Here is an 18,028-nt window from a genome sequence, read left to right as displayed (position 1 = left end):
TAGAATTCCCCTTTGTATCTACTTCTTCCCCAGAGCTGATGAAGGGCATGCGTGTCCAAAAGCTCATCTAACATCTCTCCCAACTATAAATGGTCTAATATATAATGAAGGCAATTTATGCAGGCAGTTCTACTCTAGAGCCCAAAAGAGACAGTCCTAGCATCAAGTTAGAAGTGACCAGTCCTTTTGCCCCAGATCACCTATCATCCTTGAGGAAGGCTCTCCATTTTCATTCAGACCAGGAGAAACTGCTACCCCACTTCTAATGTTCAGTGCAGGGATGTACTACAAATAGGTTAATAGGCTAATGCTCAGGTTTTTCTCCAATACCACTTCTTTAGGCCCACATGTTACCTTGTGCTAGTAGAGATTACTCCCATTACTGCCACCACAAGACATTCCAACCTTAAACTGGGCTGAAAGGGAACATTGCACTCAAGAACCACTTTCTGTCCTTCCAAGGTATCTCATAGGGAGGCTGTAACCTGCCTTGCAGGCTCTTCTCCAATAATGGAGCCAAGAGCTCCAGTGACAGCTACCCTCCTGCTTCTCCCTGAAAGACGGATGTAGCTGTAAATGGCTCAAGAGGCTGGAAAAGCTATTTACAGCCCAAAAGACATAGCCTCCTTTTGCAATTGTTTAATACTCTATTTCTGCAGAGGCTAAAAGGAAATTGCACAATAATTAGAAGAGAGACATTTGTCATAGTCTACATTCATGTTTCACTGCACAGAGAAGGGGATCAATGATCTTAAATCGACTTACAAACACTGTCAGAAAGCTTAGCATGACCAGCCACCTCTTCTCCAGAGAGACTCAGGGCTGACAAGGCAACAGCTCTGACTAGGAGTGCCCTCTGCTGAGCAGGAGAAATGGATTCAGCCAGGGCACTGCAACAGTAGAAAGAGTCAGCCTTTGGTATTTGGGCTCCACCCAGCTGTTAGCTCTGTCACTGCACAAATGAGTTTAAGCACAAAGATACCAAACCCTGAGTCGCATCCTAAGGTGGCAACAAGACACTCCAGAAACATTGCTATAGAGAATATAAAAACAATGTAAAGGAAAGAGCTTAATCACTAAATTGCTGGGCACAGGTCTCAGCTTCCCCCCAGTTAACCAGTGTGCACCTTTTACATGAACAATCCTTACACCTGTAGATGCAGAGTGGGTAAATGCACACACAAAACACCTCCTGCAGATAAGCATATATTAGGACTTATGTTTGCAAGTTTAAGCCTCGGCTTTTGCCATTAGCACTTGTACGATCTTCACCAAGGTCTAGGGCTGTGCTGCCTGCCACTCTTGGAGAACAGGTAGCTCCTAAGAGGGGCTATAATTTGGATCCTACCCAGAAGGGCTCCTTACGACTATGTTATGGAAAAACCAAAGCAAAACTACAGTCACTTCCATACAGTTGCCTGCACCCCCATGCATTGACTTCTTGCTCCACAGGCCACGTCAAAAGGTTTTGGTCTATGCGCACAGAATCCAGGAGACCCTCACACTGGACAGGCTGTGGTTGCCCACATTGGTGATGTGTATTTTGAAGCCAGAATCTGTGACATCCACGGCTCTCACGGAGACGCCCACAGAGCCATGAGCACTCAGCCCTGCCAACCCCAGCATGATTGCAGGCTGCGTCAGAACACGGCGGGGAAAGCTGACCTCACGCAGGTGTGGCCACCCACAGCCGTCCTCCATCTCACAGTGGGTCCGCACTTCTCCGGAAAGACCTGACAAGGGAGAAAACAAGAAGTTAAGTTTCCTTTCATTCATCTAGAACACACTGAGCCAGACTTCCCACTGATGCAACTGGATGAGCACACTGTCCCCCTCCCACTGTTGCTTTCACATACAGCCGTACTATGCACCTCCACCTCTCTGACCAGCAGACTGGCAAAGCAATCTCTGTAGCGCAGGGAGCACAACTCATCGTCTTCCCACCTCTGCCCACAGGCAAGTACGTTCAAGGCTGGGCATTGACTGGGGTGTGCCCAAGCTCCTTCTGGCACTTAAAGCCAGAGGTTCTTGGCTAGAGGATCTTGCCCCTGCACTCAAGGTCAAGCCAATCACCATATTTGGCATCAGAAAGAACTCTTACCCCATGGTCAGATTGATATGGACTGTGGGTTTTTTGCCTTCCTCTATAGCAGTATATTAACAACCTTTTACAGAAGCAGGACACTGACTGCTGTGGTCCCCCAGCTTTACCTGTGTCAGGTTAGGGTGCCAAGTCTCATGTTATGTCAGAGCTGATGGTAGTTTTACTAACAGGTTAGATTATAGATTTGTACAGAATGGTTTGGATAGGGATGATCCTGCTTCAGACAAGGGGTTAGACTAAATGACCTATGAAAGTCCCTTCCCATCCCACTTCCCTATGACTAAGATACTTAGACAACAAAAGGAGTATACACAACAAAAGAATGGGTGCTTTGGGATGCCAGGACTGAACTGTGCCCCTGAAGCAAATGTTACAGTACCCCGTGCCCTCTGCCCCAGGCAAAATCTGTTTTCACAGGGATTAGAGACAGTTAATGCACAGATCATAGTGCCCCTTTCCTCCAAAGTCATAAAGAGCCCGGATGGTTGGCAGAAGCTGACAGACTGCCAGAGAAAAGGCATCAGCCAGGCTTGTTTAAGCCTGAAGAACCAGGGTGTGCAGGGGGAAGAAAAGGCGGCACTGGCAGCAATCCCTTACAGTCAAGGATGATCACCCTGGCAGGTCAAGTAAAGGGTTGTAAATGAGTCCATTGATAGCTAAGAGACTGATCTTAGAGCTGCAGACTCTGGCAGATGCCACAGGTGGTGGTTAAAAGGGAGGGCTGAACCACAGATTTCTCCACCTTATTTCCTTTCCTTCCATTTCTGTCATTTTTCTGTGTCCAGGGAGAGACTACTTTCCTCAAAGTAAGAAACACCTTCTCTTACAAGTTGTTGCCATATAGCCCTGTCCCCGGATAGTTTTTCCCAGTTTGTGGTCTCAGTGACACACATCTTAATGTTTGCCCTGAGGATGTCCTCTGGGCCCTGTGTGTCCTTTGTCCTTGGCCGAGTTGGGAGTATAGCAGTGGTTTGGGTAAACATACATCAGACGTGCACACACAGCGCCCCATCCACTGCTGCTGATGTTGAATAAGCAATGCTTCCATACCGGTTGTGTTAGTGTCGGTGAGGACACTGGCATTTGTACGACAATCCTCCCACTTTATGCCAAGGATCTCCCAGAGGTGGTGCTGGTGATGGCAGTCCAGGCTTCTCAGGTGGTCCCTGTGGGTCACCCAAGTTTCACAGCCATAGAGAAGAGTTGAAACTGCGACAGCCTTATACAGTAGGAGCTTTGTTAAAGTCCTTATGTCACAATCATTGAATGCACAATGATTCAGTCTTCCAAAGGCAGAGCTGGCACATGAGATCCTATACTGGATCTCCTCATCAATGTTGGCCTTCTTTGAGAGATGCCTGCCAAGGTATGTAAAGTGTTCAGCTTTCTCCAGATCCTGTCTGTCAATGAGGCTGTTAGCCAGGGCAGCTGACTGTCCCAGAGCAGGCTGGTAAAACAGCTTTGTTTTTCCAATGTTAAAGGTCAGTCCCAGGCACAGATATGCTTGAGAGAAGCAGTTAAGGGCTGTTCGTGGGTCCTCCTCCATATGTCCAGTGACAGCACAGTCATCAGCATACTGAAGTTCTACAATCAAAATAACTTTGGTTTTGGCATGGAGGCAGGAGAGACTGAAAAGGTTCCTGTCCATCCTGCTCCAGATGCTGATGCTATGTGGCAGGCAGTCATGGGTGAGCATCTTGATGAACTCAAGAAAGATGGAAAACAAAATTGGTGTAATCATGCAGGACTGCTTGGCACCGGGTCCAATGGCAAAAGGCTCCATTACCAGAGCCACTGCATAAAACAGAGGCAGTCTTTTTAGGAACTCTACTTTCCTAGAACATGGGATCCCGCCAGATGAGACCATTCCTACCTATAAAGCAAATGAACAACACGACTCTTCCTTTGGAACTTTCTTCAGTGAGACTGGATCAGGGAAGCATGTGCCCGAAGCTGTGTTCATGGACCTGGAACCTACAATCATAGCTGAGATCAAAACTGGGAAGTGTCATTTGCTGTTCCATCCTGAGCAGAGCATCAGTGGCAAAGAAAATAGGAAGATGTTGCCAATAGTTATGTCACAGGCCACTACACTATTAGGAAGGAGAAAATAGATTATGTTGTTCACAAAACTCATAAAATGGCTGACCAGCGCAATGGCCTGCAAGGATTCCTGGTCTTCCACAGCTTTGGAGGAGGCACAGGCTCTGGACTCACTTCACTCTTGATGGAGCGCCTCTCACTGGATTATGGGAAGACGACCAAGCTGGAGTTCACTGCGTACCCTGTCCCAGGTCTCCACCACGACGGTGGAGCCCTACAACTCCATCTTGACCACCCGCACCACTCTGGGACACCGAGACGGCTTGCTCATGGTGGACAACAAGGCTGTCTGACAGCTACAACCAGAACCTGGATATTGATTGCTCCACCTACACTAATCTGAAAAGGCTGGTAAGGCAGATCATGTTGTCCATCAACGTTTCCCTGTGGTTTCATGGTGCCTTGAAGGTTGACCCGACAGAATTCCAGGCTAACTTGGTGCTCTACCCCAGAATACACTTCCCCCTCACCACCTATGTACCCATCATCTTAGCAGAGAAGGCCTACCATGAGCAGCTGTCAGTGCTTGAGATCATCAACTCTTGCTTCAAGTTCTCCAACCGTATGGTGAAATGTGATCCTCGCCAATGCAAGTACATGGCTGACACCAAGCTGGGGGGAGTAGCTTGGTATCAGCTATTCCCCACAGCTTGGTGTCAGGGGAGGATAAGTGCAAGCTGGAGGGTATGGCTGGGATCAGAGAGCCTGCGATAAATTGCAGGACTGGACCACAAAAAAATTTCATGAGGTTCAGTAAGGATAATACAAAACTTAGGACAGAACAATCCCATGTAACAGTTCATCTGGAGTACTGTGTCCTGTTTTGGGCCCCCCACTACAGATGTAGATAAATTGGAGAGAGCCAATGGTTAGGGGGCTGAGGCACATGACTTATAAAAAGATGCTGAGGGAACTGGGCTTATTTAGTCTGCAGAAGAGAAAACTGAGGAGGAGATTTAATAGCAGCCTTCGACTACCTGAAGGGGATCTCAAAGAGGATGAAGCTAAACTGTTCTCAGTGGTGACAGATGACAGAACAAAGAGCAATGGTCTCAAGTTGCAACAAGGGAAGTTTAAGTTAAACTTTTCAATAGAAGGGTAGTAAAGCACTGGAACAGGTTACTCAGAGGCACTCAACAGTGTTGACTGATTATGATGAAAATCACAGGAAAAAATAGCAGGAAATGGCCAGTTCCCCTTGCAGGCTTGCAAAGTTCCAGACTGCAAAGGGCTGCGGGGAGCAGGAGGAGGGCAATCACACAGGGGCTGCCAACATGCATGTGCATGCACACATATGCATGTGGCAGCCAGGCAGCCTTGACAGCAGCTCCTTCCAGGTAAGTCTATGGAGAGAAGAGGCAGGGGGGCAGATTGGTCCTCCACAGTGAGAGGGGAGGGAGGAAATGGAGCAGAGCTGGGGCTGGGGGTGCTGCCCACCAGACCAGTCAATACATGGGGCACAGGGCCAGGGCAGGAATGTGGTGCCTGACTGAGGGAGAAGGATGGAATTCGGGTGGGGCTTGTCTGGGGAGGGTGGCAGGGGGCCTGGCTCCCCACTGCTATGTGCACTCCCAGGGAGGAAGGCATAGGGGGGTGCATGTGCCCCCCAAACTAGTGCATGCGGCAGGAGTGGATGTGGGCTGCCCACCGCAGGCTCAAGGCTACCCACCCTGCTGCCCACCCACCCGCTGGGCCACGAAGGAGCCCAGGGGAAAGGCAGCAGGTTGGGGACCCCGAGTCTGCAAGCTGCATCATCCCCAACCCCACCACATGTTCCACTCTGGTTGTGTCACCCACAGGGTAGAAAGGGGCATTGATGTTATCTGTATCATTTTGGGGTCAAAAAAATTCCAATGTTTAAAAGGGGTTGTACTAAGAAAAACGTTGGGCAGCACTGCACTACCGAGAAGGTGGAATCCCAGAACCGCTGTGGTTAGTGACCACTGGTACGAGTCTGTCACTGTCCCGGCTGGGTGCCTGGGAGGGGAACCTTCATCTGTTTGGCCGGAAGGACAGGGGCCAGGCAGACAGCAGCTGTATCTAGCTGCCTTCACGCAGAAGAGCTTTGATGCCCATGGTTCTCAGGAGCCAAGCCCCAGGAAGACAGAGGCCCATTTCAGCTGATATTGCCCTTAAGAGCAGGCATGTCAAAGAGGAAAACTGAAAAGACCTGTTCAAGAAAGTCCAGACGTTAAGAGTGGGACACTCTCCTTCCATCAGGAATCCTCCAGCCCCCAAAGTAATCTGGAAAAGCCAATCTTAGCTAGCCTAGCCTCTTCCTTAGACTCGCTGTCCTAACCTTTCCTCCCAGATCAGGGTATCCAAGATCTTTGACCTATTTCCACTGTGCAGGGCAGCCCACCTCTTGTGTTTCGTGGGAAGAGCTTTCGGGACTTGCAGTCCCATAGCACCACCCAGTGGATCCTGTAGGATAACCAAAATCCACCTGTAAATACCAATGTAAAAAAAAAAAATGCCTCTATCCCTGATGCTTCAGATACTGCCATCACCAGTAACTGAACACTAGCATCTCCACAAACTCAGATACATCTCCCTGAACAAGCACCACCCAACTTATAACAGAGACCAAGAGCCTGTTTAATTTTTATTCCAACACCTCTAGTTGTAGATGCTGTTCTGTCAGCATCCGCTTCTAATTCTTGAAGGCAATGAAGCGGCAGCACAAGGGAGAGGAAGCACATTGCATCTTTTGGAGTAGTGAGTTCTGCGGGTCAGCTGCAGGCCCCATGAAAAAATGTGCTTCTCTTGTAAACAGTGCTCCTGCCTCGCTATCACAATGGTGCTTGCTTGTCATCCTGACCGGACAGGGCAAATAGGAGGCCCTTTCGTACACCTTCCCTTTTGATAGGCCTTTTATCAGCTCACTACCTCCCAGAACGAAGTTGTCATAAGGAAAGACCCATAAGCATGAGAGTTTTCAACAACTCACATGACGTTACACCACGTCACACTGCTGTAGTCGCTAACGCTGCCAATGTAAGGTGGACACTATGCTATGCTATTAGATAATTCATTGCCCCTCATGACAGTCCCACCTAAATGCTTTGCAATCCCTGCACACCAACTGCTGCAGCTTCCTGAGCCTGACGAAGGGTTTTTGAACCCGAAAGCTTGCTTAATAACTATTCTCCAACCATTTGGGTTGGTCTAATAAAAGATATCAAATTCACCCAAGGAACCTTGTCTGCCTTGTACACAATGTGACAGCTGCTCCAGGTCTTCATTATGAAAATATGAAGAGGACCTCTTAGTTAAATATGAACTACAGAAGGGAAACGGAGGAGTCTGAGAGATTGTAGAGCTGGTGTCTGTCCCAAAAATAGCACAGCATAGAGAGCTCCCCAGTCTGGAGCAGACTCTGATCAAGGGACATGGAAGAAGCCATTTCACCTGTGCTAACAGCCCTGTGGGCAGGAAGGAAGGAGCCATGTTGAATTAGCTTCCATCTCCAACATCTGTGGCTCCTCAAGCAGCAAGCAAAAAGATTCATGTGCCAGCTGTTGAGCATACAACACTAGCAACAGGGCCAGTTCTCGCATGAATAAGTGCTACCAGTCATGACATGGGAGAACACCACACCCAGTCTTATTCTAGAGGGATTTTGTTCTTACATTGCTGGAATCTGGTCCCCAGGCTGCTCTCCAGCTTGTCCATGCTAAGCTTCAGACCCAGCAGCTGCTGCTCTACAGCAGCAGTCAGCTGTGCATTCAGATTGGCTGTGCCCAGCTCCACCTGAGGAGACAAGAGAGAGGAAATCCAGATTCTAGAACAGACTCTTCCCTCCCCAGAGAGGCTTCCTCAAGCCTGTGGCACTTGTGCGGGCAAGAGTCATATACCAGCACATCCCAACGCTTCATACTTTGTCTGGGAGATACCTCAGCATCCTATCAGGACACTATTTCCCTCACAACACAGGACAGTCATGTATTCAGTGATCATGACCCACTGTAAAACCCCCCTGGCTCACAGATAAGGCTTTCCAGAAGTTGCACTCAAGGAGAGGTCCTGGGAAGCCCCAGTCAGATGACGGCTTTGTGACAAGGCTCCAAGTCCATGCAAGGCAAGAGCTACTGGAGACAGAAGTCTTTCACTTTACTAAGAGTAGATCTGGTAGCTGTTTAGCCTTCCCACCAGCATATTGCCCACCAGAGCCTCCCAACCTTGATGCTCTAGGACCACTCCAGCATTAATACAGATCCTCCACCCCCAAGCAGATTGCTCACTCCAGCAATGAAACCAACCTGAGTCAATGCTTCTGCAACCACCACACTCACTCAAGAGCTGAGCTGAGCAATCTGATTTCCCATGGGCCTCAGGACAGTGGTTGCATGGTGACCGCACTCCTGTAGCACCATCTCAGGTTGGCTTTAAGCCAATTCCTTTGTTCAATGGCTCTAATAGGTACATCTCTCATTGAGCCAAGTGCAACTTTGCCTGCATCTAAACTCTTATGGTCACTAAAGAGGAAAGCTTACAGCTGTCTAACAGAGTTATTCTGCTTTGGGAGACTTTGTTCCAACCACAATGTCATGTCTTTGCAAGCATCAGGAAACCTCCTTTAAGGGCACCCAGATACACAGCGGAGAAGCTTTCTCCCTCTCCCAACTCTATGCCCAGCAGCTGAGAAGTTTCACAGGAAAGAAAATCTAATGAATCCTGCTACCAAAACAATGTTACATTCCATTAGCTCAGCCAACCTGCACAAGCCAGTAAACCCTCAGGGCAAAGTGCCAACATAGAGCTACAGGGCAGGGAATATCTAGTAGCAGAAAACCTACCTGGGTTCACTCTACAGAACACGGCTTCAAGACCTGCATCTATGCTGTGCTGCTTGAAGCAACAGGAGGTCTTTACTGTGACCTCAACTGTAACTGTGCTCTTTTTTGACCTATGGCACTGCTGGATGTGCAGGATTCCCAGCCACCCATAGATGAACAGCTAGGTTTGCACTGTGCTTTCAAGGCATTTCTATCTCCCTCGCCTTTAGCCACTCATGATCAATCACTGTTGTTCTTCCATCTTTTAAGCCAGCTTTGCGTTGCTTTCCTGAACGTGGGACTTGGCCAGCATGTCCACCTAGCCTCAGAGACAGAGGAGTACACATGGTTAGGAGGATCAGGGTGCTTACTCGTGTCACATGGCCCTGAAGAGTATCAATAGTTGCTTTCAGCTTGGAGGTCCTGCCCTTCAGCTCTCTCCTCTGGTCAGCGATGCTGTGCAGTGCATTGCTCACTCGTTCCTGCATGGCAGCCTTCTCTTCCAGCAGCTGCTGGATCTGCGCCCTAAAAAGCCCCAAGGCACAGAGCAAAGTCAAGATATGGGAGCTGTCAGGGAGCTTCAACGAGCTCTCTCCTGCTGCCGAGCACTGGCTGGTACTGACAGCAGTCCCTGGAACCTTGCATCATCCTGCACCACTTTGGGCCTTGATATTCCATGCCTTCAAATTGCCTTCCCTTGTCAACAGGGGCAAGGCGCTGCTACCATAGGAGGCAAGAAAGTGGCTGGTGATTGTCATGAGGGAGCACTCTCTGCCGCCCAATCCAAAGCAAGTCTCCCTCACACAACCCCCCCTCACCTCAATGTCAAAGGCAGACTAGCAGCAGCCTAGCTGAGCTATCAGCACACACACCTGCCTCTGCCAGGCATTCACATGCGCTCTACCCAGATTCTTCTAAGCAGCTCCATGTAGGAGGTAACCCTTTACTTTTTGCTACACTCCTGCCACGCTTTCACTCGAGCGTTTGTGAGTCTGCTCTTCCCAAATCAAAGTCAGCTGCTCTCCAGAGGCTCCGACAACTTTGCTCATGCCTCCCCTTCACACCCTCAGTGCTACCCCAACACACAAATAGCCCCAAGAATAGTTACCAGATGTTCTCCAGTTGCTGAGACCCTGGGTTGCTGGCCCCACTCTGGTTTGCCACCGTCTCCTTCATCCCAGCCAACTGCTTGCTGTTCTCCTCCACCTGCAGCTGCAAACTCTGTGTAAGCACCATACTATGGTTGAGGCTGTGCTCCAAGGCAGAGGTCCTGGCAAACAAGGAATCAATGTCCTTTTCCAGCCTTTCCTCAGTCACCTGGGTGTGCTCTGTTTTTTGCTGGAGGGTCTGCAGGCTGAGGGCATGCTCTTCCATTCTTCTCTGGTTGCTGGCGAGGGAGCTGCCCAGGGATGCCACACTTTGCTCCAGCACAGGGCCCGAGGACAAAACCCAGTCCATTCCCTGCTTCAGTGCCTCCAGCTCTGTTGCTTGCAGATGCTTCAACTGGCTCTGTACTACAGCCAGGTCAGCCCTGGAGGGGAGATCTCCTCTCAGTTCACTGATGGCCTGCTTTACTTCGGCCTGAAAGGCTGACAGCTTGCTGATGGGATCAGAGGTCGCGATACGTTCAGCCATAGCAAAGGCTCGCTCCAGCTTCTGTTTGGACAACATCTGAGCCAGCTCCAAAGAGGACAGTCGCTGCTCCAGCTCTTCTGTGTTCAACAGCTAGGAAGGAAAGAGGCACAATACTGTCATGGCCACATCATCACTGTAGCATTCAAATATTTCAGGGTCAGTATGTTTTTTGCAAGGCATCAATGGGAGATCAAGGCAGATTTTCAAAGGTATTTAGGGGTTTTAGGTACCTAGTGGGGAAGCACCTAGTGGAAGCTACAGAAGAGCATTTTAGAAATTTTCCTTCTTTAGGCATCTCTACAAATCACATTAGACATTTCTCTGCATCTTTAGGTGGTTAAATACCCTTGAAAAATCTGGCTCTGTAAGTTACCCAAGATCACACAAGAAGCCTCAGACTAGTAAAGCTGTCACTGCAAACTACATGATGAGAACCCTGCCCATTACCTCCAGCATGATATGCCTGGACATCAAAGAACGTAATCCTGAGTCTTTTTGAGCTTGTCTTCATGGTACGAGTATCCATGGAGCACTCGTTCCACTCCTGCACTCAGTGTTTTAAAGTAAACACAGGTTTCAGGTGCCACCTCTTTTTAAAAGTGCAATCTGATACCCCACCAGCTTCTAGGGGACTGTGAGTGCCAAGTACCACACTAAGTAAGGTACTGGCATCTCAAGGTTCATATCCAACTAGAGGAGGCCATTCAGATTCATCTATAGGTACCAGTGTATCATGCACTAGGTTCAGAATCTGGCCCAAGAAAGATTCGCTGGGACCCTTTCTTCTACAGCTGTTCCAGAGCTGTCATGATTGGGGTAAGGAGAGAACATTTACAAAGCAAGTATTTAAAGAAACTGTACAATTGCGTGCAAGTATGTTTCTTTTCCCCTTGCATCAGTTAGATTGTGAAAAGCAAGTCAGTTGAAAACCCAATTTACTGATTGCTATCGATGTTGTTAATGTACCCCTTTGCTTGAAGAACAAAGGATAGTCTTGGTTCTGACATTATAGCCAATGTCCTTTTCAGTTCCCCCTAGTGTTATGCTGCGGTTCCCAACCAGGGGGGAATATTTGTCAAAAATATTTTAAAGAACTTCAAGGTAAAGTTCAGCTAACAACCTTCTGCAACAAGTTTCACACTATGAACACCCAGCAGCCAGCAAGATCACACAGCCCGCCTCCTTGGAAGCATGCTGAAAGCAGTTTGGGTCAATTCTTCTACTAAATACCGATTCTAGGGAAAGCAGCATGTAAGATCCTCTTTGTTGGCTAAGATGCAACGGGAGTCACTCTCAATGGGACAGCAAAGCAGGGTACTGGTAGGAGGGTTGTAGTTGCCAGAGGCAGCACACACATTACACGGTGTTGTTTACTGAAGATGGGCTTATAACAGGCAACCCCAGCAAATTATATTACAAAACATTTCAGCAGCCTGCCATTGCTTACCAGACCAAGCCAAATCTTTAAACATCTCAAAAGTTCCCAGGAAGGGAAGCCAAACTTGCAGAGATGTTTAAAGTAATAGTTTGCAGGGTTCCCCGACACACAGAGCAACATGAAATGGAAGCGACTGGCCAATTCATGTTGCAGGAGCAACACACTCAACATTAATGATAAAAGTTAAAGGGACGTCACCAATGAAGAAAAAAAAAAAGAAAATTAAAATCCACACTGGACTACTTTTAGCCTGTTATCATAAACACTACTGAGGACGACTAGAATGAGGAAGACTCCAGGTTTCAGGAGGTCAGACTTGTGCTGTTGATTATATTTGATCTCTACTCGCTTCTCCCATCTTTTTGGGCAGGACTCAAACAGGCGAGTCTCTGCTTAAGCAGAACGCAACTGCAAGGCTTCAAAGACTAGCAGGGGGCGAGTGTACTTCTAGAGAACAAAGCCCTATATTTCATCTCAGGCAATGGAAGGGCCATTTCTCCTGCTCATATGCCTGAACCCTTGCTCTGTAGGGATCACACTGCAGGGTCACTTGCTGTTACCCCAGCACGGCCCATTAAGTTTTCAGCCTCGGAGCTTTAAGTTTTTTTCCCCTCTGCCTGAAGAAGGGTGTTTGTACCTGGAAGCTTTCAAAGAACAATTTTTCCAACTATTTAGTTGGTCTAATAAAGGATACCACATTTACCCACATCTGCCTTGGAGCAGAGGCTCAGATCTGGACAGTTCATCAAGATATCACTAAGGCTAGCATCCAAAGCACCGTGTAGACTTTAATATGCATGTCCACCTAGCAGGATCCACAATCTTACATGCTCCCCTCTCCTATATGACAAAGCTTAGCACACATTTCAAGTTGCTACTCCCTAGGGCTGGGCAGAAACGGGCAATTTAAAATTCAAAGCCCAAATCAATTATGAAGCTGCCTAATCTCTTCAGACAGAAACTCCCTACCAGGCAAGCTGATAAAGGGCCCCTCTACACAAGCAGGGAGGCTGCTCTACAGCACGTTGGAGCAGACTGGATTAATCGAGTTTGCTGGAGCATGGTAATTACTGCACTCCAGCCGACCTCAACATCACGTACATCAGTGTCCCCACGCTGAAAAATGGCAGCAGGGGTGCTTTAACTAAAGCTGGTTTGACAAACTTCAGTTAAAGCACCCTGTCTCCATTTTTCAGTGCGTGGACATTGATGCACGTGACACTCCAGACACTTTAATTAGCTCGACTCTCAGAGCTGTGCTAATTAAAGCGCCTTTCCCCGCCTCCCAGAGCTCATCTATAAAGACAGAGGGTTTGGGCATTTAAGGCAGACAGTGCTCCCGTCACACACTCGATCAAGCTGCTCCTACTTTGCATCAGAACATTATTGAACGGATAGAGGCTTTCTCGACTTCACAGCTCTTGCCAGCTGGCGCCCAACTCATCTCTCATGACTTGATAATTGCTTACCTTCTCACTCTAGGGGTTCATTCAAGAGGCTGTCTAGAGAACAATACTCCATTTCAGACAGCGACCAAGTACTAAGAGTATAAGGCAGGAGGGGTAGGCGATCCCCAGCATGGCACAAGCACCTTGGGGGAGGATGGTGGGGAGGGACTGGGACTGTGCTGCTACAACATGGATCAGGCCCCTCGTGGCTCCCCCACCGTCCGCCTCTGGCATGCCAACATCTTACAAGTCGAGGTTGCGGGCGTTTTGAGCACTCTGCCCAAAAACGTTGCTAACCCCTGGTTAGGGCTGTTATTGTAACCCTACTCAGAGGCAAGATGTCTTATCTTCCACTAGCTGCCAAGCAAAGGAAACAACTCTGCATTTAGGCAAGAGAGTAAAATCCCACAGAGGACAAGACCTGCGTGAAAGCTACTTGACAGGACATAAGTGAAATCAGCTAGTGCATCGGCAGCTCAGAAAGTGCCCATTCCCCACCAGCCCCAAACAGGCCTTGAATACTGCCATGAGCAAAGTTTTAAGTATTCTGGGATGGAATATGGCATTATGTAAGGGAATAAAGGAAACACATCTGAGTTTGATTACAGCACTTGAGTAAAGCACATTATTGCAAAAAAGCAGGGATCCTCATAAATGGAAAAGGAAGCAAGTCCAAAACCAACACTAACCTTATGACCTCACGGTATCGCTAGCTCTTGAAGAAAGGCTTCAACCATATCTAGACAGGACTGATGTCTGCAGGGATACCTTGTGCCGTTGCTTGTTGTCCCTGGGGAACGCCTGTGCCACATGCCCTCTGGCGCACAGCAGGTTACCCTAGGTGGGATAAGAGAGGCTGGGGCCAGCACTGGGCTGGCCCCAACACCCTTACCTGGGATCCTGGGGCCTTCCTGAAGCTGCAGCAGCAGCAATCCTGCCACTTAGAGCCAGCCAGGCTCTAGTTTTGGGCAGCGCACACTGCCCTCGCGTGCACCACTCATCTTTTTTTTTGCACAGGTGTTTTAGACCCTGGGAACTCCCAGGGTCCAAAAAAAAAAAAAAAAAAAAACCCCCAAAAACCCTGTGTTGCTACTCTGCAGCACAGAGAACCGCTGCATATATTGTACATGGAGCTGTAGACATGTCTACAGCACCACATGCTGCACCTGTCTGGACGCAGCCAAGAGGTCTAAGGAACAAGACTATGCTACCTGCTATAAAAGAAGACAATCACTTTCTCTCCCCTTCCACCCCACCACCATCTCTAGGATAAAAATCATTCCTGATCCCATATGTGGCACTCAGTTTCACCTTGAATGGAAGAGCAACAGTCACTAGCCAGAAACTTGCACGAGGTTTTGGGGGGGTTTAGTCCCAGAAGGAACATAAGCACACCCCATCAAAATCCCCAGCCTTGGCTGAAACAAGACCCAACATTTCAGAGGAAGGCAAAAAGAGAGACACCCATACCAAAAGGAAGGGAAACAATTCCTTCCAGACCCATGGGGCAACCAGCAATATGTTACTATACATTCATCAGAAATACAAGTAATAACAGAGCTAAAATGGCAATTAAAAAAAAAAAACACAAAAACAAAAACAGGAAACCTGAAAAGGCACCCATTCCACCACACCTTTAAAAAAATTAAAATTAAAATAAATCAGCAAGTTATTTCTTGTGCCCACGCCCCTTTTATTTATTTTTAAAGGCATCTACTGGGGAGGGGAAAGGACCCACAAAGATTAGAAGTAAAGGATTAACAAAAGAAAATAACTAGTCATCACAAAACTCTTTATCCATTAGCCAGAAACATATAAAGTTTACATAGCTTGGGGCCAGGGAGTTTCATGGGCTATTCATGAGATATGAATGCAGTCCTGCTAATTTATATAAGCAAGTTTTTAGAGACAAGGCATCTCTGTTTAAGCAGCCAAATGGTCAGTGTCACCTGTCTGTTTTACTGCAAAGTGGAAGCCTGATGCACAATAAAGTCAAGAAAGTATTTTCCTCTTCATTTTACAACCAAAGAAACACTTTTCAAAACAAACACAACTAACAAGCAAACCAAGGCTTTCACCAGCCCTTTTCTCTGATGCACAAGGCATTCAATGCTTCCAAAAGAAGTCGGATGCAATATGGCAGTAGAGAACTTCCCCAGGCCTAATTTTCTCTGAGTATAGAGAAAAGATAACCTGATCTTCCTTACAGAGCTCATTTCAGCCCCTTTGTACAAACCCAGACACTGGCTATGTAGGACACTATTTCTAATGGCTTCCAGGGCAAGCATCCAGGTGTCTCTAGCACTGTGTATATTTATCTGCGCATCTCATGCCCTTGTCCGGTCCCAGCAGAAGTGGCAGGCCTGACCTTGCAGCCATCTAACAGATAGCTGCCCGAGTTCTGAGTCCTAATGGCTCTAGGAATATAGAAGGAAGGAAGGAATATAGGACTAAAGCAGGGGCGGGCAAAACATGGTCCGGGGCTGGATGCAACCCGCCAGGCCGTTCTATCTGGCTTGTGGGGCCTGTAAAAAATTTAGAAAATTGATATTTATTTGCTCCTGGCTGCCTGTCAAAGATCCAGGGGAAGCCAGCAGCAGGGCCCAGCAACAAGGCCCGCCTGCCCAGCCCCGCCCCCCCAACCAGAAGCCCCTGCCTGGCAAAGGCTTCTGGCCTGGGACCATGGGGCTGTTCCTGCTTCTCTGTGCCGGAGAGGGAAATGCAGCCCTCAACAGTTTGCCAAAACTCTGTAAGCAGCCCTCCACTCAAAATAATTGCCCACCCCTGGGCTAGACCTTCAATCATTGGGCTGCAACAGGCCAAGAACAGGGAGCAAACAGCTGTACTTCTGGGAGACTGAACCTAGTCAGCAAAGGATCAGTCTTAAATGTTACACTCCTTTACAAGATGTGCGCACACAGACACAGCTTGCTAGCACAAGTAGTAGCTAAAACCAATATTCACGCAGACCAGTGCCACACAAATCCCCTTTGCACTGCAATGTCAACTGAACACCTTTCCAATCCTACACCCTGCGGCACTTGAGCTTTGACCGACTGTGCATCCTAAGCAGATGCCCCGAATTGTTCCTGGCACAAAACCATCCCCCCCAGAGGATCCAGCCAAGAGCCTGAAGCCATTTCACTTCAAGAGAAGAATCCACTCTCAGCCTCACAGTATGGTCAATCAGGAGCTTTGTACAGACAGATCCTGCCTGAGAAACCACCACTCCTGGACTTTGTGGGGTTGTAGATTCTAGCAGGGTCACATTCAAAGCCCTCCACTGCATGTCCTTGATTTTATTCCAAAAATAACAGTCCCACTTTCTTTCATAGTCTCTGCACACTGTAGCAGGCTCCTGCTCAGAGCTGGGGCAGCCTCAGGAGACCCCCTTTTTGAGTGTCTTATTTCTTTAGGCATGGGGTGAACTCAGGTGTCCAGGTAAAGGGAACAAAGGTGGCCAGGGATACTCAGCAATTCAGAGTAGACTTTTTGCAAAAGTCTTTGTTGGTCTAATAAAAGATATCATCTCTACTATGAGTCCTGAGTAGACTTAGATGCACACAAAGGACTCAGAGATGAATAACTGCAAGCTGCAAGAAGGAAGCAAGAACTGGATCGGTGGTTTTTAGCCAGGGGATGCACCACCCAGGGGCTCCTTGAGATCCTTTCAGGGGTGCTGCAAGTTGCAACACAGCATTAGCACTGTGCAAGCACACTCACAAAAGAAACCCAGGGCCTCCAAACAGCAATCCATGGCACTAAAGACATCCTGGCTCCCTGGGTGCTATCGGCACGCTTTGCAACAAGAGAAGCGCTCTAGAATTTTTTCTGTAGAAGAAAAACCGAGCGAAAACTAGCCGAGCGAGTGCTAACTTCAAAGAGAACAAAAGGCAGCTCATTTGCACCCAGCGGGTCATGAAAGGGCGAGGCTGACAGTTCAGCCAGCTTCAAAAAGAGGGACTGGACACACGCTTGGAGGAAAGGGGCATCGGTCACTACTGAGCATGGGAGTGAGGGGCACAGCATATGAATCAGAGCTTCCTAAATTTTAAAGGGTGCAGGCAAGAGAGGAGCAGCAGAAGAAGAAACCCCAGTCGGACCCAGCTCGCTCTCCCTTTTGCCCTCCACCACAGTGGACTGGCCCTGGCTGGACCCGGTGGACAGCAGCTCTTGTCGCAGATGCGCAGGTTGCAGACACACGTGCTCCCGGGTGGAAGCGAAGCCAAACCCGGGCGGGCTCTCCCCGTGCCCTGTGGAAAGGCATTTGCACCCAAAAGCTTGCAAAGAACGCTCTTCTTTTTTCACTCCCCAACTATTTCGTTGGGTCTGGTAAGAGATACCGCCCGTACCTAAAGAACCTTGTTTTTACCGCATTTACCTAACATTTTTCCCCCCCCAAAAAAGTTATATAGGTGCATGCATGCGTGTAGCAGCCCCCCTTAGCCGGGCGCCCCGCTACCTGCTGCCTCGCCCCCTCCACGCGCTCCTCCAGCGCCTCCAGCTCCTGCAGGCGGCCCCG

General features: G+C 48.5%; 1 protein-coding gene and 1 pseudogene across 1 annotated transcript; one reads left to right on the top strand and one right to left on the bottom strand.

Moving 5' to 3' along the window:
- Nucleotides 1-698: 698 nt before the first annotated feature.
- LOC102375344 (myosin-14-like) lies at nucleotides 699-18,025 on the bottom strand (the record flags this gene model as incomplete). Its single annotated transcript, XM_006038428.3, has 5 exons — nucleotides 699-1,733; nucleotides 7,840-7,960; nucleotides 9,357-9,510; nucleotides 10,094-10,710; nucleotides 17,969-18,025. Coding segments are annotated over 5 exons (1,209 nt in total), but the record flags the coding sequence as incomplete, so codon positions are not given.
- Nucleotides 3,651-7,133, top strand: LOC102375592 (annotated as a pseudogene).
- Nucleotides 18,026-18,028: the final 3 nt, after the last annotated feature.

Source organism: Alligator sinensis, unplaced genomic scaffold (assembly GCF_000455745.1).
Source record: "Alligator sinensis unplaced genomic scaffold, ASM45574v1 scaffold1635_1, whole genome shotgun sequence".
Classification (NCBI taxonomy): domain Eukaryota; kingdom Metazoa; phylum Chordata; order Crocodylia; family Alligatoridae; genus Alligator; species Alligator sinensis.
This window is presented reverse-complemented; position numbering and strand designations above follow the sequence as displayed.